The 27,173-nt window shown below is 46.8% G+C and overlaps 4 protein-coding genes across 12 annotated transcripts in view; 1 reads left to right on the forward strand and 3 right to left on the reverse strand.

Moving 5' to 3' along the window:
• The window catches only part of Mhcl (Myosin heavy chain-like), a 32,304-nt gene extending 23,800 nt beyond the window's left edge, over window positions 1–8,504 (reverse strand). For 4 of the 6 annotated variants that reach the window (XR_010654482.2, XM_065866737.2, XM_065866735.2 and 1 more), the window contains exons 1-4: window positions 8,372–8,504; window positions 6,787–7,271; window positions 5,906–6,724; window positions 5,494–5,637 (exon numbers count right to left, since the gene is read on the reverse strand). Coding sequence is in view for 5 of the 6 variants with exons in the window: in XM_065866737.2 (XP_065722809.2) it covers window positions 5,494–5,637; window positions 5,906–6,724; window positions 6,787–7,239 (1,416 nt within the window). In the remaining variant the exon portion in view is untranslated. Of the gene's footprint in view, window positions 1–2,150; window positions 3,417–5,493; window positions 5,638–5,905; window positions 6,725–6,786; window positions 7,272–8,371 lie in introns of those variants that run through there. The other 2 variants (XM_065866740.2, XM_065866739.2) reach the window with 2 other exon arrangements.
• A 190-nt stretch (window positions 8,505–8,694) lies between these two features.
• Window positions 8,695–11,579, forward strand: LOC108014565 (oligopeptidase A). Its single transcript, XM_017080716.4, has 2 exons — window positions 8,695–8,912; window positions 8,970–11,579. Exons 1-2 carry the CDS (start codon window positions 8,809–8,811, stop codon window positions 11,062–11,064), a joined length of 2,199 nt encoding a protein of 732 aa, XP_016936205.4. The 5' UTR covers window positions 8,695–8,808; the 3' UTR covers window positions 11,065–11,579.
• Window positions 11,522–14,896, reverse strand: Osbp (oxysterol binding protein). The gene is made up of 2 exons (XM_017080714.4): window positions 12,913–14,896; window positions 11,522–12,777 (listed from the first exon to the last, which is right to left on the reverse strand). Exons 1-2 carry the CDS (start codon window positions 14,512–14,514, stop codon window positions 12,028–12,030), a joined length of 2,352 nt encoding a protein of 783 aa, XP_016936203.4. The 5' UTR covers window positions 14,515–14,896; the 3' UTR covers window positions 11,522–12,027.
• A 6,154-nt stretch (window positions 14,897–21,050) lies between these two features.
• Window positions 21,051–27,160, reverse strand: ssh (Protein phosphatase Slingshot). 4 transcript variants are annotated; one of them, XM_070995466.1, is made up of 8 exons: window positions 26,691–27,160; window positions 25,603–25,848; window positions 25,152–25,543; window positions 24,790–24,855; window positions 24,532–24,726; window positions 24,203–24,472; window positions 22,204–24,109; window positions 21,051–21,234 (listed from the first exon to the last, which is right to left on the reverse strand). In XM_070995466.1, the coding sequence occupies exons 1-8, from the start codon at window positions 26,745–26,747 to the stop codon at window positions 21,154–21,156; spliced, it is 3,213 nt and encodes a 1,070-aa protein (XP_070851567.1). In that variant the 5' UTR covers window positions 26,748–27,160; the 3' UTR covers window positions 21,051–21,153. The 4 variants fall into 4 exon arrangements, with proteins under 4 accessions (XP_070851567.1, XP_036673299.3, XP_065721688.2 ...); XM_036817404.3 differs by having other exon boundaries at window positions 21,773–24,109; XM_065865616.2 differs by lacking the exon at window positions 26,691–27,160 and adding an exon at window positions 25,919–26,079 and having other exon boundaries at window positions 21,773–24,109.
• Window positions 27,161–27,173: the final 13 nt, after the last annotated feature.

Genomic DNA, 27,173 nt, shown 5'->3' on the forward strand with positions numbered 1-27,173 from the left:
CGGCGCAACTTCAACTGAAGCAGCAGTTCGGCGGTGTGGGGTGTACATTGGGTTTATTTTCGGATCGGCGTGGATCGGGGCACATTTTCACGCATTTATTCCATTTATTATCCCTACTCCACCGCCGCAGGCAGTCGACGGAATCGGCAGAGTTGCTTTCGGTTTATTTCGGGTGGATTTCTAAATTTGATGATGTTTCTAAATCCTAATTAGCCGCCTAGACGCGCCAAATGCTATTGGGCTAGACAGCCAAACCGACGGCGACGACGACGCGGATGCGCCATTATGCAACCCACCAACGTCGTCGCCGGCATCAGTTCACATTTGTGGCTATAAATGGCATTTAGCCGAGGCAGCCTCCCAAGCGCCCAAGCTCCCTGCTCACCAAGATCTTCCTCCTCGCGGTATCCGCAAGATAGATCTTCTCCCGAATTATGAAAATATTGTGCAAGGTTCAATAGCCCTCAATTAAAGGCACGTTTCGGAAGAGTCTGCGCGGGATGTAATTAATTTTGTAGATGTTGGGAAAGCCGGAACGGATAGGAAATCGAATGTAGTCTTTCATTAGGTTCTTAGTCACTTTGGTTTTATGGATTTTTAACAGTTTCAAAACGGTTCTTTAGGGACTTTGAATCTTATGGAACTTGTTTCCGTAGGAGTAGGCTTAATATAATTTTAGTGGAAAAATTAATCAGATTCGAAATTGTTTAAGGGATTTCAGAATATGATTAGTATTGTAAAGCATATACATTAAACATACATTTTATATACCCTCCGAAAACATAAGTGTACATTAAAATGGAGATGTAAACTTTAAGAGAATTCAAATTAAATAAATACGCCCTTGAAACTAATACAAATCACACCCAATTTAGGTGGAAGAACTAATTTATGTCTTTTAATATGATTCATTGGCCCGATGGACCCGCCTAATGAGTTTCCAACTGGAGCAGAATTCAATAGCCCAGTTCAGTTTACTAGTCGCGTACACTCATCAATCGGGTGGAACTTGTTTGGAAGAATATTAAGTTAAACAAAATAGTTCCCCGGGCGCATGTCCACTGTCAATCAATGCTGCACTCCACTCCACTACACACCGAAGTCAACGAACCCGCAGCTGTTGATGATGATGGCGATGGTGCGCTCACAAATTAGACGGAGAAGAGGCGGAGACACCACACAGAGACATCAGACCTGACTAATTAACATGGATAGCGGATAGGATAAGACAGTGGATAGATGTTTGAATGGGGCTTACCAAAAGCTACCGTCTGGATTTCATATCCAGCCATCTTTCACTGAGTTATGCAATCCGATTCCAGTTTGTAAAGAACTCAAAAGAGTCGGCCACGCCGCGAAGCTAACTGAAACCTAAATGAACACTTCCGCTCGACGGCTTCGCAGGCGTATTGAGCCATAAAGTTATACCGCCATAAATGCAGCGACAAGACGACGACCGTACCATACTGTAAATTATGAGTCTCAGTCTCGGCGGCCCACGCACCGTCCGAGCATAATAATAAAAGGTCTAACAACTAAATCGTACATTGGGTCATGGTTCGGCGATCTATCGATCGATTCCATCTTTTGTTCGTTCGTCGGCTTGTCCATTCATTTGTTTCTTTATTGCGCCCATCGGTGTTGGGAAGAAGTACTAGAAAGTTTTCGTTGGATATAGAAACATGAATGCGCAGTGAACACTGTGCAACCAAGTTTAGAACGCTTGAAAGGTTACTTTAATATGAGGCTTACTTTGGTAACTCATTGAGTCCTTTTTTTTGACAATACTCTTGTTTAGCGTCTTCACCCCCGAATCTCTTTAAAGAAATTATTCTCGTTAGACTGCGAATTCTTTAGAATTCGTGGGTAAGGAAAGTAAACCAGAGTATTATTTTACTATCGTTTGCCAATTTTTTGTCACGATAACCAAGGCAGCAACATTTAAAGCAGGCTAACAGGTTAAATTACTTGATTCTTACTTATGGTGTAGAACATAAAGTAACAGAAGCCATAAAACGTAACATAATGTATAGGCTTTTTTAAATCAGTCATAAATCCCTTCCTCTTCTTTTAGAGCCCCCAACCTTCTTGAACGTAACTCCAAACGAAAAGAGATTGTTTTTGCAGCCTAGTGTAGTTTTTGTGCGCACCTTTTGCTTGACGATGGCATCGTAGTTTTTGTAGTTGGCGGCCAGGGAACTGGCCCAAATGGCCGGCCACTGGAGACCAATGTTCTGAGCATCACGGCGTCGTCGGAACGAGCTCCTAGTGCTGGGATTGGGCGACTGTGGAGCGCTGGCGGCGGCTGCAGCGGCGTACTTGGATGCAGCCACGGCGGAAATGTTCCAGGGCGGACGGATCGAGGGACTGCCTGCCGGGGAAACCTTTGACTCCGTGGCCTTGCCATTGCTGTTGCTCCTGAAACTGAGCGATCGCTTCGTGGAGCGCTCGAAGATCGGGGTAACCGGTGGTTGGGGCGGAGAACAGGCTATGGCAGCGGCTTCTTTAGCTTTGGTGGCCGCCAGACGGGGAGGTTTTGGAGGCGGAGCACTGGAAGGAACAGCTGCCGATGAGGAGGAGGGCCAGCTGTTGGAATTCTCCGAGCCACTCTCGCTGATCGTCTCCGAACTGATGCTATTCTTGCGCTGAGCCTTGGGCGTCTGCCTGCCCGCCTTCGATCCTCCAGTGGCTGGCGTTCCTCCTGACCTCTGTGATTTATTGGTGCCGCAGGCATGCGCCTTCCCCGTGCATCCTTTGTGAAAAGATGGATTCAGCCCGGATCCTGGAGCTGCGGGCACAGCCGGAACGATTCCGGCGCGCAGCGATTGCTCAAAGCTTTTTGGCTTGAGGAACATGGCTGTTATGCGATCACTGGGCACACACAATTGTCATGGCCAGCTTGCGGAGCATGACCAGAGCGGATTAGCAAACAACAAACAGATATACAGATACAGATACTGATGCGAAGATACACAATAGCCAGAGTCTGAAGCGGAGTAGTAAGCGGGAAGTAGGCGACGATTGGGTAACTGGAGCGCCCGCGGAACCTTGGAACTGTTAGCTTTATGTGGCTGGAGCACTTAGCGCTTTGACATTAGACAATTGCGCGGCTGAAAATGGCCAATCATCGATCGATCGATGGTCCGAACCACACTGTACCGAACTGATTGATTGATTGCACTGCAAGAGACTCAAGTCACGAACGCGACGACGGCGCCAGCAAGTTATGAATTAAAGTCAGTCGAGACCGAATCCGAATCCGTATCCGAATGACAGCCAGAATCTCGTAATCGTCATGGCACAATACATAAAACACCAAAATCCACTCCGCCAGGCAGCAGGCACTACAACTGGTAACAACATCGGACTTCGCCGTGGGCGTCGCGCAGTCTTTCCTCGATTTCGATTTCCGTACCGAACCTGGGCAAAGTTTTCAGCATACTGACGGCCCTGCTCCAAGCGCAGCGACTGCGAGCCGTCCGACAACAACAAACCCCGAGACGCAAACAAAAACAAAACCAAAGACAAAAAAAAAGAAGCACAGACGAAAACACACTGCGTCGACAGCGATGTCGCTGCCTCAGCCTCTGCCCATGATTATACCCGGTAGCCGGGGAGCACCAAGGTATGCTGGTACTAGAATGAGAATTCCAGCTGGGGGAACCCTTTCAACAAAAACTTTCTAACTTCAAATGCTTGACGGTAAGTCAAGTAAACCTAGACGTTAAGAGATCAGAAGATTAAGTTATGGAGAAGATATAAGGAAAGGACCTTCTTAAAATGTTTAAATTTAAATGTTTTGAAGCACCACGGATTAATAGTACTAGAACCATTGTGGGTAAGCCTTTCAAATTAGTAAAAACGCAATTAGTGTTCTGAAACAAAACACAGCTATGAATAACAATGTTATTCTGAATCATATATTTCTATAAAAAACAAACCGTGCTTTTGAAATATAAAATTATAATAAAATGAATCATAATAATGGACTTCAGTTCAAATTAAAGGCTGGTTTAGTTTAAAAGTTCTAATCTCAGCTGTTAAGAAAAAACAATATGAGACCTTAAGTTCTATTTATATTATAAAATATGATGACAAAAGCATTATACCGAAATACAATTCTGCTTAATATCCATATACAATTTAAAGGTATCTATGTAGCAATAGATAAAAGATGATAAGTTGCATTTAATGGATCACGTGGTATCTGATAGTCTGGACTTGGCCCTCCCTAGAGTTCTTTCATGTTTTGTTGTGGCTTTGCCAGCTATTTGTGTAGGCAGCTCCAAGTGGGTGTAGAAATGCACACACAGCTGCAGTCGGAGTCGCAGTTGCAGTTGCAGTCGGCGCTGGCAGCGCTGTTTGCTTGGTGTTTTGGCCAGAGGCAAACTCATGGATCGTGAAAATCCACGGATCGTCGTCTTTTGGACGCTTCGAAGTGGGCTGCTGCTGCTGCTGCTGCATTGCATGGCTGAGCGTTAAAATGCATAAAGTGCATACCAAATGCAGTTCGAGTTTTTTCACAGTGTTGCCAAATCGGTTTGGTTTTATTTTCGTCTTCTTCAATGGAACCGAGTAAGGCGGTGAAATATGTCAACGCCTTAGCACCACCCCACCCAAGTTGCTCCACCAACAATACGTAAATATTTATAGAAAGGGCCAGGCCAGGCCAGGCTGGATAGGCGAATAGATAGATAGGTATACACATAGGTGGATAGATCGCTGAGCTGACGACCATATTTCACAATATTTGTGCAAGTTAAACACGGCGGGAAAATGTCAAACACGTTTCTAGCATAGTCAACAAGTCAATAAGAATTGCAGTCGACAAGCTGGACAGGGAAATATGCGATTACGGAATGCTCTCAACGGGATTATAATAATAACATTTACTTCTTACATTATTTACGTATATATTTAATATTATTTTTAATAAGATCACTAAAAATGTTTAACAAATTTTTTAAGTTAAGGTTGTTTCCACAGAATCAGGAGATGTGTTTATGGAAAAAAAGATTTCCAATTGGTAAATACCAAAAGTAATTGGCAATTCTAGTTACTACCTGTGATATATGTACGTCATAACTTTTAAAAATAAGTAAGATACTGCATTCCGCAGAACTGACATTGAGTCATTTGAGAAAAGCTTAAAAACAAATAAGAGAATATTTGCGATCGGAGACTCAACTTAAACAGGAAACACCTGACCGGAATACCACAAGATTCACTTTACTCATTTAGAACTATTGTTCCATTTTCTAATTTATGAAGTGCATTCTCAGCTTAGAGAATCATTCTAAAGATCCTAAGTAGCTTCTAAGATGCACCTGAGCTTCTCATAATTGATCACAGTCCGATAAATACTAATGGGTAATGTTGTTATGCAACCAAAGGCCCGAGGTTTGGTTCATTACAATGATGTGATGATGGGCCGGCAGCTCCATCAATCACGTGTGTGAGCTGGACCCACTAATGGATGCGATCTCGACTCACCTGACGCTTGAAGCGCTTGCTGGCACTGCGCCGGAGGGTGTTGCAGTTGCCGTTGGTAATGGAATGATCGATCTCCTCCACGGTGGCCGTGATGGGTGCCATGCATCGCTTGCTCAGCTCCACCAACTCGGCTACTGGTTGGACCTGGATGGGTGACAAGGGAGTTAAAGGTTAGAATTTAACAAACAAAAGTTCAAGGTTCTTATTTTAAATTAGCTAAAACACTAAGATCTAGCTTATGGAGCATCTCAAACAACTCGTGCAAAACCGTGTATAGGTATTTACCTATATAATCCATAAAACGTAGACCACCTTATGAAATTAAAGTTCTTATCATATCTTTTGTTATCATAATTTGTCTGTTTTTTCAGCGCATGCACATGAAAGGAATTAGCATCCCAGAACTACATACCTCCACGGTGACAGCCTCGCCGCTGTTTCGTATCAACTCGATGATGATCTCTCGTGACAGATCGCCCACTGGCGTTCCGTTAACCTTGATGAGGCGATCGCCAGGCAGCAGACCCGTGGCTCCGCCCCCAGCACCTGGCTCGGCGAATATAACCGGCCTGAAAATGGGCGAAGTCAGCGACTCTGTTCTGTCCAAGCAGATGGCCTTGCGCAGGCTGAAGCCGAAGTCCTGACGTGGCGACTTCTGCCGCCTGATAACCAGCTGTCGGGGCGGCGGAAGTTTTACCAGCTGCACCGGTGGCAGGGGCAGTTCCACATCCTCGAAGGCATGAACGCGGGCCCAGCGATCGATGCCCTGCGACTCGCCAACGGGACTCAGCGAGAAGGGGGGTGTGGCGAACGAGGAGTTTGTGGTATCTGTGAGACTGTCGGCGCTGGGCGACGGCGAGGTGAGCACATGGAGGTGCGATCCCTGGCTGTTGCCCTGGGGTATAGCCCCATAGCGGGCGTTTGCCGGTAGGGTCATGGCCCGCTGTTGGCCACCAGTCTGTTCTCCATCGCTGCGCAGGCTCTCCACGGAGGTGAAGGAGGTGCCATGCTGACTGGAGTTGGAGCCAATCGAACCGGCTCCTCTGCCGGCTCCCTCGTAGAGCGACTCATTCTGGAAGGTGTTGCGCAACAGCATCTCTGGAGTGCCACCTGCTCCTCCGGCACTGCCAGCAAAACTGATCTCCTCGTGCACATTGGTCATGTTGCTGCGGGAACCTTTTAAAATGCCACGCTTTGGTGGTTTAGGTGGTATCGGCGGAAGAAAGCGATTCTGGAATGGAAACAAAGTATGATATAATAGAACTTTGGGTAAGGAAAAGCATACGAACTTACCTTGAGCCCTCCGGTGAGCAGGGAATGTGTGACCTCGCTGTAGTTGACACTCACGCCGGCGCCGTTGGACGCTCGGCTCTCGATGTGCGTCATCACAGATGCTACAATCTCCTCATTGCCACGATCCTGTTCGGGATCTGCAGATGCCGCTGCTCCCCCATTGCTCCCGCCATTCGCGTCCGCATTGAGGGCGGCAAAGAAGTCGGCGCTGTAGTCCGCCGTGATTCCGCTGGGCAGCTTCTCCTTCTCCTTGCGGCGACCTCGGATTTTGAGCGACCGGCGCACCTCGTCAAGGCGGAGCAGCTCGTCGGTGCTCATGCTGCCGGTGACACCAGTGACACCTCCAATCCCCGAGCCACCAGTGGTGCCCTTAGCCTCTTTGCGCAGCTTCTTCTCGCGCTTGCGGCGCTCCTTCTCCTCATCACCGGCACTCTTCTTCATGAAGTTGAACATCTTGTGTGGTGTGTGGGGTCCTTAGGTGCTAACTGAGAAGTGGGGGTGTTAGTGGGTTAAAGCAAAGTTCAAGGGCGTGACCAAAAGTCTGGACTAATTTGATTTGCACTGCTCTCTCTCCTGCTCTTTGGACAGGGGCGGATCTAGGTGAAATTTATGGAGGCACTTTTTGGTTTAAAATATGTGGTTCCCTTTTCAAAAAAAATTTTTTTTGTTGTAAATATTTTTTTGTTATTATAATTTTAAAAACAAAAACAACCAATAAATACCTTTAAAAAAAAAAAAATGTTAATCTCTATTTGAAAAAAGAACACAATTAGAATCTGTAGAACAATATAGTAGGATGAGTATAAACAATATTTTTTTATTTTCGAAAACCTTTAAAACGAGAACAATTCCCAGCAGGTCCCCTGGATCCGCCCCTGTCCATCGGTCCTGCTCTCCGGCTCTTGCTATCTCATTCTTACACACGCACAGCCCTACCGAGCAATGCACCCGCCCGCACAACAACAGTTATCTTGCAGCAGTGTATGTGTAAATGTGCACATTTGCCAATCACATAAACAATGGCATATTTTCTTCACTTTTGCAGCCACATATCTACGTTTCTTGTGCTGCGGTGGCGGCTTTGCTTTTGTCATTGAGTCGTTGCCATTTGCCCTGTTTCTGTTATTATTTATTATTCAATTATGCGCTTTCTTTTCCACAGCCAGCACACATTTGTTTTGTTTTCACAGGCAAAGGCACACACACACACACTCGCACAGAAAAGGGGGGCTCGTGACTGCGTTGGTATTGATCGCCCCAGACTGCATCTCATCTCTTCCAATTTTCCATTTCTCCTACTAATTGAATGCACTCGATTCTTCCTCATTACTTATGCCTTCGCCATTCCAATTGCTCTTATTCGGCAAACGCTCGCGTTCAGCCACAGCCCACAGTGATACACACGAAAGGCAGAAAAAGAAAGTTTGTTTTTGCACTTTTCTACGCCTTTTTTGATAACACACACACATTGGCAGGGCAGGCTCTCACACACACACAAACGCTGGACTGGAGTTCCAATTTGTTTACTCTGGAGTGGCAGGCGATATTATCCCCACCGACACCGATCGGATTACATTCCATTTACCTTGGTATTTGCCACTCGGGCACTTTTAGCGCTGCTCTTGTTCTTTTTCGACTCAAAAAGAAGACTTCGCGTTCTGCATAAACAAATCTGAGCATTAGAGGTGGCCCAACCACTCACGACAGTATCGATAAGCCGAACTCGATAAGCTATCGAGGTGGACTTTTCGATAGTTGGTTACACTATCGAGTATAATTAATATCGATTATTGTTGCTATCGACATTTGGTGGATGTATTCGCTAAATTGGTGAGTGTATTCGCTAAGGGCCACTGCACTAAAATCACGATAAAAATATTTATTTTTAAAAACATCGATATATTGATATTCTTATCGCTGGTCCAGGCGTGTTGTGTAAACGCTGGTTTTTTTCTGAATCCTAAATTCCGGCGCAAGCTCTCCGGAATTCTACGTATCCGGATCCACGATTTCACCTGGGACATGCTGAATATCCTGCGAAGGCGTCCGGCGTCCGTGCCCCTCATCCGGGCAGCGTTCAGCGCTCCACTGCACACATCGGAAAACCGGCCGGGTTACATAGTGCTGTAAGTACTGAAGTCACCTCCATTTGGCTTCCGGAGACACTAAGACTGTACTTTCAGGGTCCCGGAGATCGGCGAGGAGGGACCGCTGGGCGAGGGTGTGCTTAAGCCGGATGGACTGCCCGCCTTCAGTGACATCACCATCGAAATGTGCCTGGGCGCCATTGGCCAGCAGGCATCGGCGGTGGAGAACTCGGTGAAGGCGCTAGAGAACGACCTGCACAGTGGCAAGCCGCTGGACGCCCGCGGCATCTTCCGAGAACTGGACACAGTCACGGGGCCACTAGAGACGACGTGGGGCGTTGCCAAGGCTCTGTACCTGGGCAACTCCACGCTGATTCCCACTAAATCCTACATGAACATCCACGAACGTGCGCGAAATGCCAGGGCGGCCAAGTTCTGCAACCACACTGTGTACAAGGCACTCAAGGATGCTACCTCCGAGTCCGGACCGGATGAGCAGCGTCTACGTCAAAAGTTTCTGCTCGAGGGCAAGCTTAACGGGCTCATTTTGGACAAGGAGAAGCAGGACGGGCTGAAGGAGCTGCTCACCCATTTGGGCCGCGAGAGAGCCAGCTTTAAAAACAAAGTCAACATGGCAGTGCACTCGTTCGGTCAAGTGATTACAGACTTCAACCTTGTAAGGGATTTCCCGCCTTCGCTCCTCGAGGCCACCGCACGCGATTCCAACCAGCCCCTGCAGGGTCCCTGGAAGATTACGCTACAGCCTCAAGTGGTGGACGGGTTCCTCAAGTACTGCCCAGAACGACTGCAGCGCTGGAACGTTTGGAGGGCCAGCGTACTAAAAGCCTCTTCGACACAAGAAAAATCCCTGGAAAACAGCACGCACTTGGAGAAGATCCGCGGATTGCGCAAGCGACAAGCGAATTTGCTGGGCTATGCCAACTTCGCGGACATGTCCATGCAGACCAAGATGGTGGGCAGCGTCGACAACCTGAAGCAGATCTTCGCCAAGCTACTGAAGTTCGCCGGCCCTGCTCAAAGTGTGGAGCTGGAAAAACTACAGAGTTTCGCCCAGGACAGCGGCTGTGACTACAAGCTGGACGCCTACGACGTGGCCTACTGGCGCCGCAAGCAACTGGTGGCGGAGCACGGCCTGCAGGAACAGAAGATCAGTGAGTTCTTCCCACTGCCCCGCGTTCTCTCCGGAATGTTTGCGCTCAGCGAAAAACTCTTCGGCATCCATATAGTGGAGCAGCCCAATGCGGAGGTGTGGCATCCAGCAGTCAAGTTCTACGATGTTTTCGATGCTGACTCGGCTAATAGCTCCACTCCGGTAGGAGGCTTCTATGTGGACTGCTACTCCAAGGAGCACAAGTTCGGCAGAAACAACGGTTGGATGGTGGGCATAAGGAACAGCAATAAATCAGCAGGCCTTACGCCCCTCTGCGCCCTGATTTTCAACTTCTCGGAGCCGCAGCGAAATCTGGCCGAGGGCAGACCTCCACTCCTGGGTTATGATGATCTGCAAATGCTGTTCAAGACTTTCGGTAGCGGACTGCAACACCTGCTCACCCAAGCGGGTTACAGCGATTTGGCGGGTCTTTCAAACATTGAGTGGGATGCCTCACAGGTGTCCGGTCACGTGATGAGCAACTTCCTCGACGACCCCACAGTGATTCGAAGCCTTTCCGGGCATTTTAGCAGCGGTGAGCCGCTCGAAGCCGAGATCTCCCAAAAGATGCGACTGCTTAAGACCCAACTGGCTGGATATAATCTCTGCCAGGACCTGTACTTGGCAGATCTCGACATCGAGCTGCACCGTTCGAATGCCTTTTGGCTGGATATTGTTCGCAAACTGTGGCCCGTATACCACTGCATGCCTCTGGACAAGAAGGACGCCCACCCCTGCTCTCTCACGGACATTTTTGCTGGAGATTGGGCGGCCGCCCAGTTCAGCCACTTGTACTCCCGCCTAATAGCCGCTGACATATCGAGCAGCTTTGCGGAACAGCGAACGGAAGAGAACTACGCAGTCGTTGGCCGACGCTACAAACAGACCTTCCTCAGCTCCGGCGGATCTGTGCCCACGGCGGAAGTGTTCCGCCGCTTCCAGGGTCGCGACCCGTCCGGCGAGGCGCTCCTCAAGTCATTAGACATTTTCGAACCCTCCCAGACCACAGAAAACAATTGAGGGTCATGTTCTGACCCGCTAGTACGTTATCATTTGTGTGTAGTCAGCTGATAAGCCTGATCGATGGCGGCCTTGGGTGCTCGACCTAATTGACTAACAATCTTAGGGGAAAGTAATCTTTGGAGTATTTGATACAATTTTACAATAGGTTTGAAGTATAATTTGTTAAATATTTGTTAATTGGCCGAGAAATACATGTACTTATTTGAAGTAAGTATAAATATGAATTCTCTGATTTGAAATAAATGGTAATTTTTAAATAAGTTTTTGGTATAAAAATATTTAAACAAATATTTTGTACTTTCGCCTCTACGATTCGTTAGTCGTCAGGTCGATACATACCCTAATGGCAGCCGGATTATGTGATAGCGATCGCGTGAGTCAGGCGGGATCTTATCGCTGATGTGCAGGTGGTGTCGCCAGCTGCCGGCACAAGTTTCCCCAGTTAAAACACACATTGTTGCTTTATTTAAATAATACTTTAATAATAAATTGCATAAATTTATAACATTCAACATATTCTCTCGCTCCTTCCTCGGCTTTCGATTAGGTTCGATATATATATACACAACAAAGGCGAAATATGCATTCTACGGAAAGGAAAATACATCTAGTGGTTTAAAAGCTTTCACTTGTCTAGCCCCCCTTTGGAAAGCCGCTAGAAATGGGAAACCGAAAGTCGTAAAAGAAATAATCAAAGTAGATTTCGACGCAAGGGATGGATCAAACTTGGTTAGTTTACAGGAATTAATTTATATATATGCACTAGATCGAAGTGTGGTACTACTATATGCGTATGTGCTGCTCCGCAATTCATCGGAGCGTGTCCCGCTGTGGTGTCTCGGTTATGTGCAGTGGTGTGCAGGCTGCATATTTGAAATCTTTAGAATATTCGCTAAGGCTGCTATGTGTGGTAGTGGCTGCAGTTGTTGCTCCCATGGCTGCTCCTTTGGCTACTGCTGTCTAGTAGATCTCCGGACAGCCCTCGAAGTTCTGCGCCGCCTTGGCCTCCCAGTAGGTGTTCTTAAAGACGTGCACAAATTCCTCGCTGCCCTCCGCCTTTTCGCGCTTGAACCACATGGGCTCGTAGGCTGGATAAGGCCTGCCCTCCGCCGCCGCTTGCTCTGCCTCGGCCTCCCGCCTGCGTCGTTCTGTGCGCTGCTTGTCCTCCAGACGCAACTTCTCTTTGTTCGACTCGTCCCAGTTGCCCTGCTCCATAAGCCGTTGGTCGGGACGCAGGCGTGAATCCGTCGGCGCCACGCCCTCCTCCTCTTCGTTGAGCTGGCAGGCTAGTATGGTGAAGTTGTAGAACTTCTCCGAGTCCGGTGGAGCAGGACGGCGACGCCAGGCCAGCTTAAAGTCGCCCGTGGTATAAGTTGGACTGCTGGGCGATCCCGTGGTCTTCAGCACCGGTGCGATTTCGATCTTCAGGTCCCAGGTACCTCGCACCACCCACTTAACCTCGTTGTCTTTGTTCATCACCACGCCCTTGACGCTCCGCTGCACCTCACGGCTGAAGTACGAGTAAGGGATAAAGTTCAAGATGCACTTTAGCCCCTCCGCCGCCTGCGATCCCTTGATTTCCATTTCGCCATGCTGGTCCACCCACAGTTTGCCCACAATGATGTTGTTCACTGTGGTGGTCACCTTGCGCCAGGAATAACGCCTACCGCTGTCCACAAATTGCACATAGACGCCACCCAGGGGATTAACCTGCGGGGAAATCAATTGATTAAACAAGGAAGGAAATGGTAAGGTGTTTCCATAGCCATCTCAGAGTTTACTGTCTATAAAACATTTCCTTTTTGCATCCTACGATCTTAAGATGCTTGTTTGAACGATACTCACTTGAACGTACTTGCCGCGGAACTTGCTGGTCATGGAGAATTCCTGCCAGCACGTCCAGTTCTTGCTCTCGCAGTGGAGCGCCGCCACCGGTGGATGATGGGACACCTGCTCGGCCAGGCACCTCCAGCCGTAGTCGTCCATACGATCGCACTCGAAGGTCTCGCCCAGCAGCGGATTGAAGGGCTTGCCGGTGCGGTTCGTTGTCGTGGCATAAGCAGACACAGTGAAGGCGGCCAGGTAGGCCAGCTGCTCGCACTCGTCCTGACAGGTGGCCGCATAGTCGAGGATCTCCGAGTACTCGTAGTCCTCCACCAGACGCTGCAGCATCGACAGCGGCTCGTTGAAGTTTATGGGCATGGGAATTTTGGACAGATCCTTGCCGATGCAGTTCTTCATGATGCCCCATAGGCTGACGGGGTGGTTCGGTTTGTCCGGCACTCGTTCGCGCCGCTTCTTCATCAGATCAGGGTTCCAGTTGCGTCCATAGATGGAGTCGGTGCTCGCCTTGGGCAGCACCGCTTTGTCCACATCGTCATCGTCGCCCTGCCCTCCTGAGGCCACCCGTGGGGCACTCACCAGGCACACCTGCTGCACCGTCTGCACAGTACGCTTCTGCTCATCGCTCTCCGATGAGCTGCCCTCCAGCTGGCCCTCCACCTGGTCCTCGCTGCTGCTTCGTCGCGTGTTCATTTTGAGGATGAAGGTGCCCCGCTCTCGATCCGGCGACTCCACTGTGCGACCTGGCCCAGTGTAGCCATGCTCCTCGGCGTCGAAGAACTCCACCTCATCGTCGGAGGTCACCAGGGAGCCGACAGTGCTAACGCCAGAGCCGGACGGCACCTGCTTGTTCTGGCGCACAAGGACGGCGGCCTGCTCCATCTGTGACTGTTGCTTGGCCATCGTCTCGACGATCTCCTCCAGCCGCTGGCGCTGCTCGCGCTCGTGGTGCAGCATCTTGGACCACTTGTGACCCTGAGCCTCCGCCGAGGACAGGTAATCGTTGCCGGCGTTGATCATTGCATTCGATGTGATCCGAAAGAGGGTGGCCCGCTCGTTGACGATCTTCGTGCGGCTGGCCAGCGACTCCTCCTCGTTCGTCTCCAGATCGTTGAGCGCCCGCTGCAAGGCGGCGCCGTGCTTGGTGATCAGGTCGTAGCAGGTGCGCATGTTCTCCAGCCGTTCGGTGAGATCCCGGACCACCGAGCTGATCTCCTGGCTGGGCACGACGTGCGCCGTCTCCGTTTCCTCCTCCTCCTCACACTCGAGGACCCGGATGGCCTTGGCCTTGGCCAGCTCCAGGGCGGTGACCCAAGACTGGCGCTCCACCTCGGTGCCGGCCTTGATGTGGAACGTCTGGGTGCCGCCGTTCGAGATGACGAACGTGCACGAGTCCACCGTGTGGATAAGGGCTCCGTGCAGCGATATGGTGCCCCGGCACGTATGGTTTATCTCCGTCTGGTTGCGGTAATAGCTCAGCACGCCTTTGGACAAGACGAACCACCTCCGCTGGTAGCCCTTGATGTAGTTGGTCCACTTTAGCAGCCAGCCCTTCATCTCCGGCAGGCCCTTATCGGCCAGCGCATTGTTAGTGGCGTCCGTCATGGTGGCGCCCGGTTCTGGGATCCGGATGGGCTCCTCCTCCTCCGGACGGATGGAGCACCTGCTACGAGACTGCGAGAATAGCGCCACGTACGATGACTGGCGATTGGGCGATTGGGTTCCGTTCTGCAACTCCGACTTGAAAATCGAACGAGCTATTGGTTATTGGACGGCGACGGTTGATTGCTGGCCAGTTGCTGGCATCGCACAGGGGGCACTTCGCCTCCGGATCACCAACGAGATTCCGATTACGTTCCGGTCGCGAGTACGCGGCGCGTTCACTGCGAATTTCGTTTCGATTCGCTTCCAATTTTCCTGCAGAAAATAAAAAAACTGTGGAAGTTGAGTGCGCGTCTGTGTGCGTGTGTGTCTCGTGTGTGTGTTGGCGCAGCTGCAGGTGTGTGCGTTTGGCAGTGTTACCAGGTTTTAAGCGGGCTTCCCTCCTGGCATATCGATTGCCTCAGACAATTTGCACCCGGTATCGATACCATCCGATCTGAATATATTTTTAACGGGCTTTTACTTAAAACTACCGTTAGTATAAATAATGAACTATTAAAACTGCACAATTAGATTCCATGCCTTGAGTTATATGATCCCGATTTTGACGTGGGATACCTCTATGAGTTTGTGGTTGAATTCTCTAATAATTTAAATTTAAATGTTTATTTTTAACAAGGGTCAAAATTTTCAAAAACTGCACTTCCATATTCCATAACTATTGTTTTTGGATTCCGATTAAGACGTGGAATACCTTTATGAAATGGTGGAGCCATTTTCTAAAATTCTACAATAAAAATCATCTTTGATACGAGGGTCCAAAATTTAACCCATTTTCATGTCCGGTTTTTCCGTAAAACCAATGGCGCTCAGATGGGAACCCAAAACTGAAATTCTATAATCCATAGCTTGAGTAATTGGATACCGATTTAGAAGTGTGATACCTCTATGAGTTTGTGCTTAAATTCCCTAATAATCTACATTAAAATATTTCTTTTAATCGGAGGTCAAAATTTTAGTCAATTTTCATGTTCGATTTTTCAGGAATTCCAATGGTTTTCAGAATGGGAACCCAAAACTGCACTTCAAGAACTCATAACTTGGGTATTTGGACTCCGATTTAGACGTGGGATGCCTCTATGATATTGTGGTTGAATTCTCTAACAATATAAACTAAAATGTTTCTTTTCTGCGAGGGTCGAAATTTTAGCCCATTTTCATGTTCAATTTTTTCGTATTTCCAATGGATTTCAGTATTGGAATCCAAAACTGCACTTCAAGATCCCATAACTTGGGTATTTGGATTCCGATTTAGACATGGGATGCCTTTATGAATTCGTGGTTGAATTCTCTAACAATATAAATTAAAAGGTTTCTTCTCTGCGAAGGTCGAAATTTTAACCCATTTTCATGTTTAATTTTTTCGTATTTCCAATGGATGTCAATATTGGAACCCAAAACTGCACTTCAAGATCCCATAACTTAGGTATTTGGATTCCGATTTAGACGTGGGATGCCTTTATGAATTCGTGGTTGAATTCTCTAACAATATAAGTTAAAAGGTTTCTTTTCTGCGAAGGTCGAAATTTTAACATATTTTCATGTTCAATTTTTTCGTGCTTCCAATGGATGTCAATATTGGAACCCAAAACTGCACTTCAAGTTCCCATAACTTAGGTATTTGGATTCCGATTTAGACGTGGGATGCCTTTATGAATTCGTGGTTGAATTCTCTAACAATATTAATTAAAAGGTTTCTTCTCTGCGAAGGTCGAAATTTTAACCCATTTTCATGTTTAATTTTTTCGTATTTTCAATGGATGTCAATATTGGAACCCAAAACTGCACTTCAAGATCCCATTACTTAGGTATTTGGATTCCGATTTAGACGTGGGATGCCTTTATGAATTCGTGGTTGAATTCTCTAACAATATAAGTTAAAAGGTTTCTTTTCTGCGAAGGTCGAAATTTTAACATATTTTCATGTTCAATTTTTTCGTGCTTCCAATGGATGTCAATATTGGAACCCAAAACTGCACTTCAAGTTCCCATAACTTAGGTATTTGGATTCCGATTTAGACGTGGGATGCCTTTATGAATTCGTGGTTGAATTCTCTAACAATATTAATTAAAAGGTTTCTTCTCTGCGAAGGTCGAAATTTTAACCCATTTTCATGTTCAATTTTTTCGTATTTTCAATGGATGTCAATATTGGAACTCAAAACTGCACTTCAAGATCCCATAACTTAGGTATTTGGATTCCGATTTAGACGTGGGATGCCTTTATGAATTCGTGGTTGAATTCTCTAAACATATAAGTTGAAAGGTTTCTTCTCTGCGAAGGTCGAAATTTTAACCCATTTTCATGTTTAATTTTTTCGTATTTCCAATGGATGTCAATATTGGAACCCAAAACTACACTTCAAGATCCCATAACTTAGATATTTGGATTCCGATTTAGACGTGGGATGCCTTTATGAATTCGTGGTTGAATTCTCTAACAATATAAGTTAAAAGGTTTCTTCTCTGCGAAGGTCGAAATTTTAACCCATTTTCATGTTCAATTTTTTCGTATTTCCAATGGATGTCAATATTGGAACCCAAAACTGCACTTTAAGATCCCATAACTTAGGTATTTAGATTCCGATTTAGACGTGGGATGCCTTTATGAATTCGTGGTTGAATTCTCTAACAATATAAATTAAAAGGTTTCTTCTCTGCGAGGGTCGAAATTGTAACCCATTTTCATGTCAAATTTTTTCGTATTTCCAATGGATATCAGTACTGGATCCCAAAACTGCACTTCAAGATCCCATAATTTGGGTGTTTGGATTCCGATTTAGACGTGGGATGCCTTTATGAATTCGTGGTTGAATTCTCTAACAATATAAATTAAAAGGTTTCTTCTCTGCGAAGGTCGAAATTTTAACCCATTTTCATGTTCAAGTTTTTCGTATTTTCAATGGATGTCAATATTGGAACTCAAAACTGCACTTCATGATCCCATAACTTAGGTATTTGGATTCCGATTTAGACGTGGGATGCCTTTATGAATTCGTGGTTGAATTCTCTAAACATATAAGTTGAAAGGTTTCTTCTCTGCGAAGGTCGAAATTTTAACCCATTTTTATGTTTAATTTTTTCGTATTTCCAATGGATGTCAATATTGGAACCCAAAACTACACTTCAAGATCCCATAACTTAGGTATTTGGATTCCGATTTAGACGTGGGATGCCTTTATGAATTCGTGGTTGAATTCTCTAACAATATAAGTTAAAAGGTTTCTTCTCTGCGAAGGTCGAAATTTTAACCCATTTTCATGTTCAATTTTTTCGTATTTCCAATGGATGTCAATATTGGAACCCAAAACTGCACTTTAAGATCCCATAACTTAGGTATTTGGATTCCGATTTAGACGTGGGATGCCTTTATGAATTCGTGGTTGAATTCTCTAACAATATAAATTAAAAGGTTTCTTCTCTGCGAAGGTCGAAATTTTAACCCATTTTCATGTTCAATTTTTTCGTATTTCCAATGGATATCAGTACTGGATCCCAAAACTGCACTTCAAGATCCCATAATTTGGGTGTTTGGATTCCGATTTAGACGTGGGATGCCTTTATGAATTCGTGGTTGAATTCTCTAACAATATAAGTTAAAAGGTTTATTCTCTGTGAAGGTCGAAATTTTAACCCAATTTCATGTCCAATTTTTTCGTATTTCCAATGGATGTCAATATTGGAACCCAAAACTGCACTTCAAGATCCCATAACTTAGGTATTTGGATTCCGATTTAGACGTGGGATGCCTTTATGAATTCGTGGTTGAATTCTCTAACAATATAAGTTAAAAGGTTTCTTCTCTGCGAAGGTCGAAATTTTAACCCATTTTCATGTTCATTTTTTCCGTATTTCCAATGGATGTCAATATTGGAACCCAAAACTGCAATTCAAGATCCCTTAACTTAGGTATTTGGATTCCGATTTAGACGTGGGATGCCTTTATGAATTCGTGGTTGAATTCTCTAACAATCTAAGTTAAAAGGTTTCTTCTCTGCGAAGGTCGAAATTTTAACCCATTTTCATGTTCAATTTTTTCGTATTTCCAATGGATGTCAATATTGGAATCCAAAACTGCACTTCAAGATCCCATAACTTAGGTATTTGGATTCCGATTTAGACGTGGGATGCCTTTATGAATTCGTGGTTGAATTCTCTAACAATATAAGTTAAAAGGTTTATTCTCTGCGAAGGTCTAAATTTTAACCCAATTTCATGTCCAATTTTTTCGTATTTCCAATGGATGTCAATATTGGAACCCAAAACTGCACTTCAAGATCCCATAACTTAGGTATTTGGATTCCGATTTAGACGTGGGATGCCTTTATGAATTCGTGGTTGAATTCTCTAACAATATAAGTTAAAAGGTTTCTTCTCTGCGAAGGTCGAAATTTTAACCCAATTTCATGCCCATTTTTTTGTATTTCCAATGGATGTCAATATTGGAACCCAAAACTGCACTTCAAGATCCCATAACTTAGGTATTTGGATTCCGATTTAGACGTGGGATGCCTTTATGAATTCGTGGTTGAATTCTCTAACAATATAAGTTAAAAGGTTTCTTGTCTGCGAAGGTCGAAGCTTTAACCCATTTTCATGTTCAATTTTTTCGTATTTCCAATGGATGTCAATATTGGAACCCACAACTGCACTTCAAGATCCCATAACTTAGGTATTTGGATTCCGATTTAGACGTGGGATGCCTTTATGAATTCGTGGTTGAATTCTCTAACAATATAAGTTAAAAGGTTTCTTCTCTGCGAAGGTCGAAATTTTAACCTATTTTCATGTTCAATTTTTTCGTATTTCCAATGGATGTCAATATTGGAACCCAAAACTACACTTCAAGATCCCATAACTTAGGTATTTGGATTCCGATTTAGACGTGGGATGCCTTTATGAATTCGTGGTTGAATTCTCTAACAATATAAGTTAAAAGGTTTCTTGTCTGCGAAGGTCGAAGTTTTAACCCATTTTCATGTTCAATTTTTTCGTATTTCCAATGGATGTCAATATTGGAACCCACAACTGCACTTCAAGATCCCATAACTTAGGTATTTGGATTCCGATTTAGACGTGGGATGCCTTTATGAATTCGTGGTTGAATTCTCTAACAATATAAGTTAAAAGGTTTCTTCTCTGCGAAGGTCGAAGTTTTAACCCATTTTCATGTTCAATTTTTTCGTATTTCCAATGGATGTCAATATTGGAACCCAAAACTGCACTTCAAGATCCCATAACTTAGGTATTTGGATTCCGATTTAGACGTGGGATGCCTTTATGAATTCGTGGTTGAATTCTCTAACAATATAAGTTGAAAGGTTTCTTCTCTGCGAAGGTCGAAATTTTAACCCATTTTCATGTTCACTTTTTTCGTATTTCCAATGGATGTCAATATTGGAACCCAAAACTGCACTTCAAGATCCCATAACTTAGGTATTTGGATTCCGATTTAGACGTGGGATGCCTTTATGAATTCGTGGTTGAATTCTCTAACAATATAAGTTAAAAGGTTTCTTCTCTGTGAAGGTCGAAATTTTAACCCATTTTCATGTTCAATTTTTTCGTATTTCCAATGGATGTCAATATTGGAACCCAAAACTACACTTCAAGATCCCATAACTTAGGTATTTGGATTCCGATTTAGACGTGGGATGCCTTTATGAATTCGTGGTTGAATTCTCTAACAATATAAGTTAAAAGGTTTCTTGTCTGCAAAGGTCGAAGTTTTAACCCATATTCATGTTCAATTTTTTCGTATTTCCAATGGATGTCAATATTGGAACCCACAACTGCACTTCAAGATCCCATAACTTAGGTATTTGGATTCCGATTTAGACGTGGGATGCCTTTATGAATTCGTGGTTGAATTCTCTAACAATATAAGTTAAAAGGTTTCTTCTCTGCGAAGGTCGAAGTTTTAACCCATTTTCATGTTCAATTTTTTCGTATTTCCAATGGATGTCAATATTGGAACCCAAAACTGCACTTCAAGATCCCATAACTTAGGTATTTGGATTCCGATTTAGACGTGGGATGCCTTTATGAATTCGTGGTTGAATTCTCTAATAATCTAAATTAAAATGTTTCTTTTCTGCGAGGGTCAAAATTTTAACCCATTTTCATGTTCAATTTTTTTTAATATTGCACATCAATATACAGTTTATTCTAAAATTTCGGCAGACAAATTCGACCCTTTATTATCTACATATAATTATAATTTAACTCTCAGTCGTCAATAAAGTCTTGATATAAAAATTGGCTAGTTTTTGACTACTATGCTACGCTTTAATATATGTCAAAAGCTCCAAGTTCTTGTTGCCAACAATTATTTTCTATTTAATGTTTGAAAAGCGGAAATGTTTAATCTATGAATTCGTTTGGGATCTGGTGTCTAGGGTGGGACTACAGACCGCTAATTTAAAATGTCTGGGTCCCAAAGGTGACTCACGGTCAGCAAACAGTAAAACAGATTGCGCTCTAAATTGGATTACACATTTTTATTTATAAATATACGGTCTGATAAATAGCAAAAAATACAAGTGTTCAAGGTGGGAACTTTTGGGCTGTGGCTTCGGCAGGTTAGTTTTGGAACTCCATGTGCCAGATCACTTCTTGTACTCCGCCCAAGAGTATCGAAAGGAGCGGATCATGTGGATAAGGCTGCAAATACAAATCTGGTAAAAACGACGGGCAGTGTTTCTCGGGCGGACAACACAGAGGCTCTTTAAATGACACAAGGACGGCACAGAGACAATCACCAGACGATGACGTATATACAATAAATCGTTTATTCGTAGGCAGTTCTTGCATAATATAAAATAAATATGTATACAGTTACAAGTAATTTAAAAGTACAAATACAGTTTCATTTCCATAGGTTGTTTTGTTTGCCCTCTCTTGTCATCTTAATAATTCCATTCACACGTTGCAGACACAAGATCTTTAGAAGCTTTAATGAACGCCTCACACAACAAAACAACAAACACAAGGCATGGGGGGATGATGGGGGTTGTAGGTGTTCGATTGTTGGACAAAAAACACAAAATGGGCGAAAGCGGGCAAATATATAAATACGTAAAGCGGGTGACAGAATGGGGTCGATCCTTAGTGGCTATAGGGTATGGATTGCAAGTTGCAAGTGGCATGTGAATGTTGCAGGTTGCAGTTTGTATGTGGTTAAGCAGAGCGTGGCCTTTACATGGTGTTATAGGCAGCGGTGTTGAAGCCTGTTTTCGGAGCACTTAGCCTGCTCAGCGGATGCGTCTTTCCATGTTGAGCCAGCCGCCGGATTTGCACCTGCTGCTGCTCCGGCTGTTGTTGCTGCTGCTGGTGGTGTTGCGTGTTGCTGCTGTGACTGGTGCGGATGGGCGCGGGAGGCGGTCGACTGTCGCTGTAGTCGTGCGTCGATCGGTTTGATAGCGAGCGGTCGTAGTAGGAGAGCGGGCGTTGCTTGAAGCTAGTGGTGGTGGTGGTGGTGCTGCAGGCGTGGCTGATGTTGCTAACGGCTCCGGCGGGTGGCAGTGGGGCACAGGCGACTGTGGGCGCGGTGGCCGCCTGGCTACTGCAGGAAGTAGTGGTTTGATATTTATGCACTAGACCTTTTACATTACGATCACAATTTTCGCTTACGCTGGAATCGGACGAGTTGGAGGCGGAGGAGTTGGAGTTCGAGGCGGTGGACACGTGGTTGGCATGCTGCGCCACCGGCGAGGATGGCAGTGATTGGTGGCTGGTCGTCTTCTTTACGGGATTCGCTGAGCTGGCTCCAGCCACTCCCGACCCCGTCGCTGAGATGGTTGAACTACTGCCCGCTCCCGCTGCCACTCCACCGCCTCCACCTGCGCCTACCACTCCGGCTTTGGCTTCGAAATTCTGCTTGAGTATTTGCACATTGCCTGAAATGCGCTGATCCTCGGCCAGCGTTTGGCCCTGGACGCGCAGCACTACCGTCGCTTCTTGGTCGCCGGGCGTGGTGTTCTTGTTCTCGATGTCGCTGGTGTGCATCAGCTCCTCACTATTGCAACGTATCGGCTGTCGCTGACGCGGACTGTGCGCCGACGAGGCGCTCCTGTAGAGACTCGGGCACCGCTTCTGTCCAGCATCCACCGCCTCGAGTAGCAGCTCCTGGCTGTCTTCCTGGCAGCGCTTCTTCAGAGAGGTACTCTCTTCTAGCTTCTGCTTGGTGCGTTTCACGGTGCCCTCGCCAACTCCAACTCCGGGTTCCACTGCCACGGGGACTCCTTCGATCACATTGCAATTGCCGCTGCGCTTTAGGTCCTGGATAACACCCTCGAAGATCGCCGTCGTATTGCGGTTGCTATCGTAGTAGGAGCCCGAACTGGTCCTTGGCGGCAGACTGCTACGGTTGTCGCCCGATCCCCAGCTGGCGTGCCGCGAAGGTGGCTCCCGTTGTCGAGTGCCTCGGGGACGCAGCAGAATGGCGCTTGATTGCTGCTTCTGTTGTTGTGGCGTAGGATCCAGGACGATTCCGCCACTGGGACCGAACGATTCCGTCCAGGAGTGCGTTTTGCGACGCTGTCGCTTCTCCCCTTCCTCCTTGGCAAAGACGCTGTCCACCTGAGAGGAAAACACATCCGATGAGCTGGAATCCCTCCGCGGCTGGGTGTTTCCACTGCCGCTGCCACTGCTGCTTCCTCCCAGGTTGGAGGTCTGTGTGATCAGCTTGGTCAGCGAGGTCCAGACAGGCTGCGGCGGCAGCTGGTCCGCCCGGTGCGCCTCGAGATCGTGAATCCGCGTGCGCACAGACAGAGGCGTGTGCTTCTGGATGTGCAACACCTGGTTCTGGGTGACGCTATAGTTCTCGCCGTTGCTGCCCGGGAAGCGCATGTTCTTGGGCTCCTCGGCCACGCTACGCTCAGGCGTTAGGTTCTCCATGGACTGGCTCTGCTGCTTGGTCACGACTGCCGTCTGTGTTTTGGGCGAGGTGCTGCTGGAGCGCCGGACCATTCGTCGCTGTGACTTTTGAGTACTGGATCGGCGGTGCAGGCGTGGGCCATCTTCCTCCTCACCATCGGGCGTGACACCGGCTTCGCCAGTAGACTTGGACTTAGCCTGGTTAAGCGCCTGGATGAGGGGAGTCGGCTCGCTGCCCGGCAACAGTCGCGCGTCCTTTGTGCTCTTCAAGTTCGTCTCGCTCTTGCTGCGCTGCAGCTTCTCCTTGTTCTTCATGGCGTCCAACATGCCGTTATACGTCTCCAGCTGATTAAGGAAGTTCTTGTTCGGCTTAATGCAGCTGCGCCGTTTCTTTACGTGCTCTAGCGCCTGTTGGAACTCCCACTGGTAAGCCTTCATGGCATACGCGATGACAACCGAGGCGGACCTACTGACGCCCATCTTGCAGTGCACCAGCACTTTGGAGCCCTCGGCCTTCGCCCGTGTTATGTAGCGGAACGTGTCGTCCCAATACTTGAGCAGGTTCGTCTTCTCGTCGTCGTACACGCGCACGTTGAAATACTCGAAGGTGCCCGGAAAGAAGTTGTCAATCTCCCGTGTCACATTCAGGATGTGGCGAACGCTGAAAGTTTAAGAGAGGGTAAGTTTTGATTGGTTTTAAACAATTAATCAATTATTGATATACTCCATTAAAAATAAACTCAATCAAACATACCCGTTCTTCTGCAGCTCCTCAAGGTTGCTAGCGTTCCACTCGGAACCTAGATAGACGTGCTCAAATATCTTGGTGGGGGCATCCATTTGGCCCAAAATAACAAGCATTTCGGCGTCGATAAAAGACTTGTACTCGCCTAAATCCATGTCCAAGATCTCCTCGAGACGTCCGCGTATGTACTTGGAGGTGACCTCGTCCAGGTCCACTGACATCATGATGGCCTTTAGCTTCATCTTAATGACACTTTCGGTTTCCTCCTTTTCGGGGGGTCTGTTAATGGACGAGAACAGATATTAGACAGTGGAATGTCAATCATTTCGAGCACTTACTTGTTTCGTATGGCATCGGGCGAAGGTGGTCGGCGGCTCTCGAGCGCGTCCATGGCATTCCACTCGTTCAGACAGGATTGGTCCGACTCGATGCGCCTCTCGTAGCTGGATAGCCAGTCGTGGGAGGGTCCACTGGCATAAAAGTTGTTCTCACGAGCCTTTTTCGACACTTTGTGCAGCGTCTGTAGCGCGGACCTGTGGAAGAAACAGAGGTAAGACTTATGGCGGGAGAAACTTAAACCTGGCAAGGCCACTTACCACATGGCCTGTACTGAGACCGGCTTGAAGATGTGCGTCTTCTCGTACACTTTGACGCTGAAGCCACTGAAAATCAAAGATAAGATAATTGAATTAAAGAGTATCGACATACAAATGAGATTGTAAACTTTTGTCTAGAACATAATAATTATTATAAATTACGGACAAATAAGACGCAAATGTGTAGACCCAAAAATAAGTATACTTTTTACGACGCCTCCCAATTAGGAAATTGGTCAAGGCCGCAGCGATTAGCTATAGATTAGAGGGTAACATTTTTATTTGGGTTTATATATACAAATATCAATGTAGATATATCCCAACGTTATGAGAAAATCAAGCCACAGAAACTGAGGTCTTACCCATCGCCATCCAGATGGATAGTGGTGTCCGCCAGGATGGGAACCACCAGGCCAAGAGTGGTCCGCTCATTGCAGTCGATGCCCAGCAGACAGGACTCCTCCATGCCCGAGGTATTCTTGTTGTCGCCGGCCGCCGTCGCGTTCTCCTTGTCCGCTGATCTATCACATTTGCTGCTGGCCTCCGTGGCGGTCTGCTCGACAGACAGCTGTCGCTGCGTGGTGACCGCCGCGGAGGAGGACGACGTGGTGCCCGCAGATCCACCGACTTTGGCCGAATTGTGACGGATGATCCGGTGTCGCCGACGTTCGCTGGTGGCGCTCCGACAGCAGCTACGCGAGGCGATCACCAGGTAGCGTGTGCGGTTGGACCGCTGCGACTCCAGTTTGACAGCCTGTTGGTGGGGAAATGTGGTTATTTGGATAGGCATGCAATATATTATACAATACCCACCATCTTGAGCGTGTCCTCGCGCTGCAACAGGTAGAACATGGACTGCAGATGGAGCTGAATGTCCGAGTTGTTGCTCTGCGTGCTGTTGCTGGAGCGGGTGGAGTCGGTGCTTAAGCGGCGCTCACTGTGCTGCTGGGGCGGGATGTCCTTGAGGGCCAGGACCAGGGCGGTCCCCTTGCCGGCAAAGAAGCACTCGCTGCGATCGTTGCCCTTGCTATTGCCCTCGTCGTCCTCGGCCTCGCCATCCTGTGAGTGTGGGAAAAAGAGAGTTTCGTTAATTATGTGTCCATATGCGCTTAATCCAGCTGCGCCTCACCCAGCAAGGCATGCTAAATACGTTATCATGGGGACAAGCTGGCATGCTGAATGATTTTATCCCTAATTATTGTTTGCATTAAAATTCCAAGGGCAGAAATAAAAGCACATCAAAGTGCGCAGTTCAAATATATATAAATATTTTCTACTTTTGCACGGCTGTGCAATGAACTCTTTACATATATTTTTTTAGACCGATAAATGCAATTGTTTAAAAAGTTCAAAAACAAAGATTTGACATGTTTTGCATACGCTGCTTTGAGACGATAGGTGAAATAAAATTGATCATCGTGCGATATTAATTTTTCCCTCTGTGCAGGCGGACGTCAAGGTCTCGCGAACTATTTTTGGGCGGTGGGGCGGCGAAGAAAACAAAAACAAGCGGTAAGCGGAAAGCGACAAAAACGACAAATAAGGCAATGCAAAAGTGTGTTGAAAAAATATAGACGTCTCGACGTCTGCGGATTTGCTTGGGTTACACCAAAAGCAGCGCAGCCGATGACTATGACGATGGTGACGATGATGATGATGAGCGCCCCCGCACGAAAGCCAAGCCAAAATAAACGTAAGCAACAAGCTGGCGGATAAACGATGATAAACACTGGGCAGGCACACAAAGGATCATATCATGGCCAAAAGCGGAACACGCACGAAAGAGAGCCTTCCTTAATTGGCTCTCCACACTCGCTCTTTGGAGAGATGGCTAGTCAGGGGGGTGACCAAAACAAAGCGCACACACCACAAGCACACGCACACGCGAGAGCCACTCTCACCGAATTCGAGCAGGAGCCAGCCACACTGGGAGAGCGCTGCACCGTCACCAGCGCCATTTGTTGTTGCCGCCGCTCCTCCTCCTACTCCTCCCCCGCCGACGCCTCTTGCTCCACCTGGCTAAGATGGTGACAATGATGCAGCGGTGTCCTTTGCAATCCTCTCCTGCTTCTGCTTCCGCCTTCTCCTTCTTCCTCTTCTCCTAGTGTGCGAGTGTGCGCGAGACTGACGGTGTGTGTGTGTGCAGTGTTGTGGGCTCGGGCTACAAATGCATTTTCATGTCGCTGCCTGCTGGCCGTTGTTTTTGCACTCGGCTCCGCGCCCTCGTCCTGCGATCCTCTTGGCCTCCGCTTCCTGGACACTCTGGCCAGTCGGTTCTCTCTTTAAAAAACAGCGTGTCAGACACAGACAATGCTGCTAAATTTGTAAATAGAAATACACGAATTTTTCTTAAAAAGACAGTGAGGACGCCATTTCTAATCGAT

Source organism: Drosophila suzukii, chromosome 3, assembly GCF_043229965.1.
Source record: "Drosophila suzukii chromosome 3, CBGP_Dsuzu_IsoJpt1.0, whole genome shotgun sequence".
Lineage (NCBI taxonomy): Eukaryota > Metazoa > Arthropoda > Insecta > Diptera > Drosophilidae > Drosophila > Drosophila suzukii.

Coding starts and splice junctions, on each gene's coding strand:
- LOC108014565 (XM_017080716.4), top strand. CDS start 8,809: ATGCTGAATATCCTGCGAAGGCGTCCGGCGTCCGTGCCCCTCATCCGG. Junction 8,913..8,969: donor CGGCCGGGTTACATAGTGCT/GTAAGTACTGAA, acceptor CTGTACTTTCAG/GGTCCCGGAGATCGGCGAGG.
- Osbp (XM_017080714.4), bottom strand. CDS start 14,514: ATGACGGACGCCACTAACAATGCGCTGGCCGATAAGGGCCTGCCGGAG. Junction 12,778..12,912: donor TCCGCGGCAAGTACGTTCAA/GTGAGTATCGTT, acceptor ATTTCCCCGCAG/GTTAATCCCCTGGGTGGCGT.
- ssh (XM_036817404.3), bottom strand. CDS start 26,747: ATGGCGCTGGTGACGGTGCAGCGCTCTCCCAGTGTGGCTGGCTCCTGC. Junction 25,849..26,690: donor CTGGCTCCTGCTCGAATTCG/GTGAGAGTGGCT, acceptor CCACACTCACAG/GATGGCGAGGCCGAGGACGA. Junction 24,110..24,202: donor GAGGAGCTGCAGAAGAACGG/GTATGTTTGATT, acceptor TTAAACTTTCAG/CGTTCGCCACATCCTGAATG.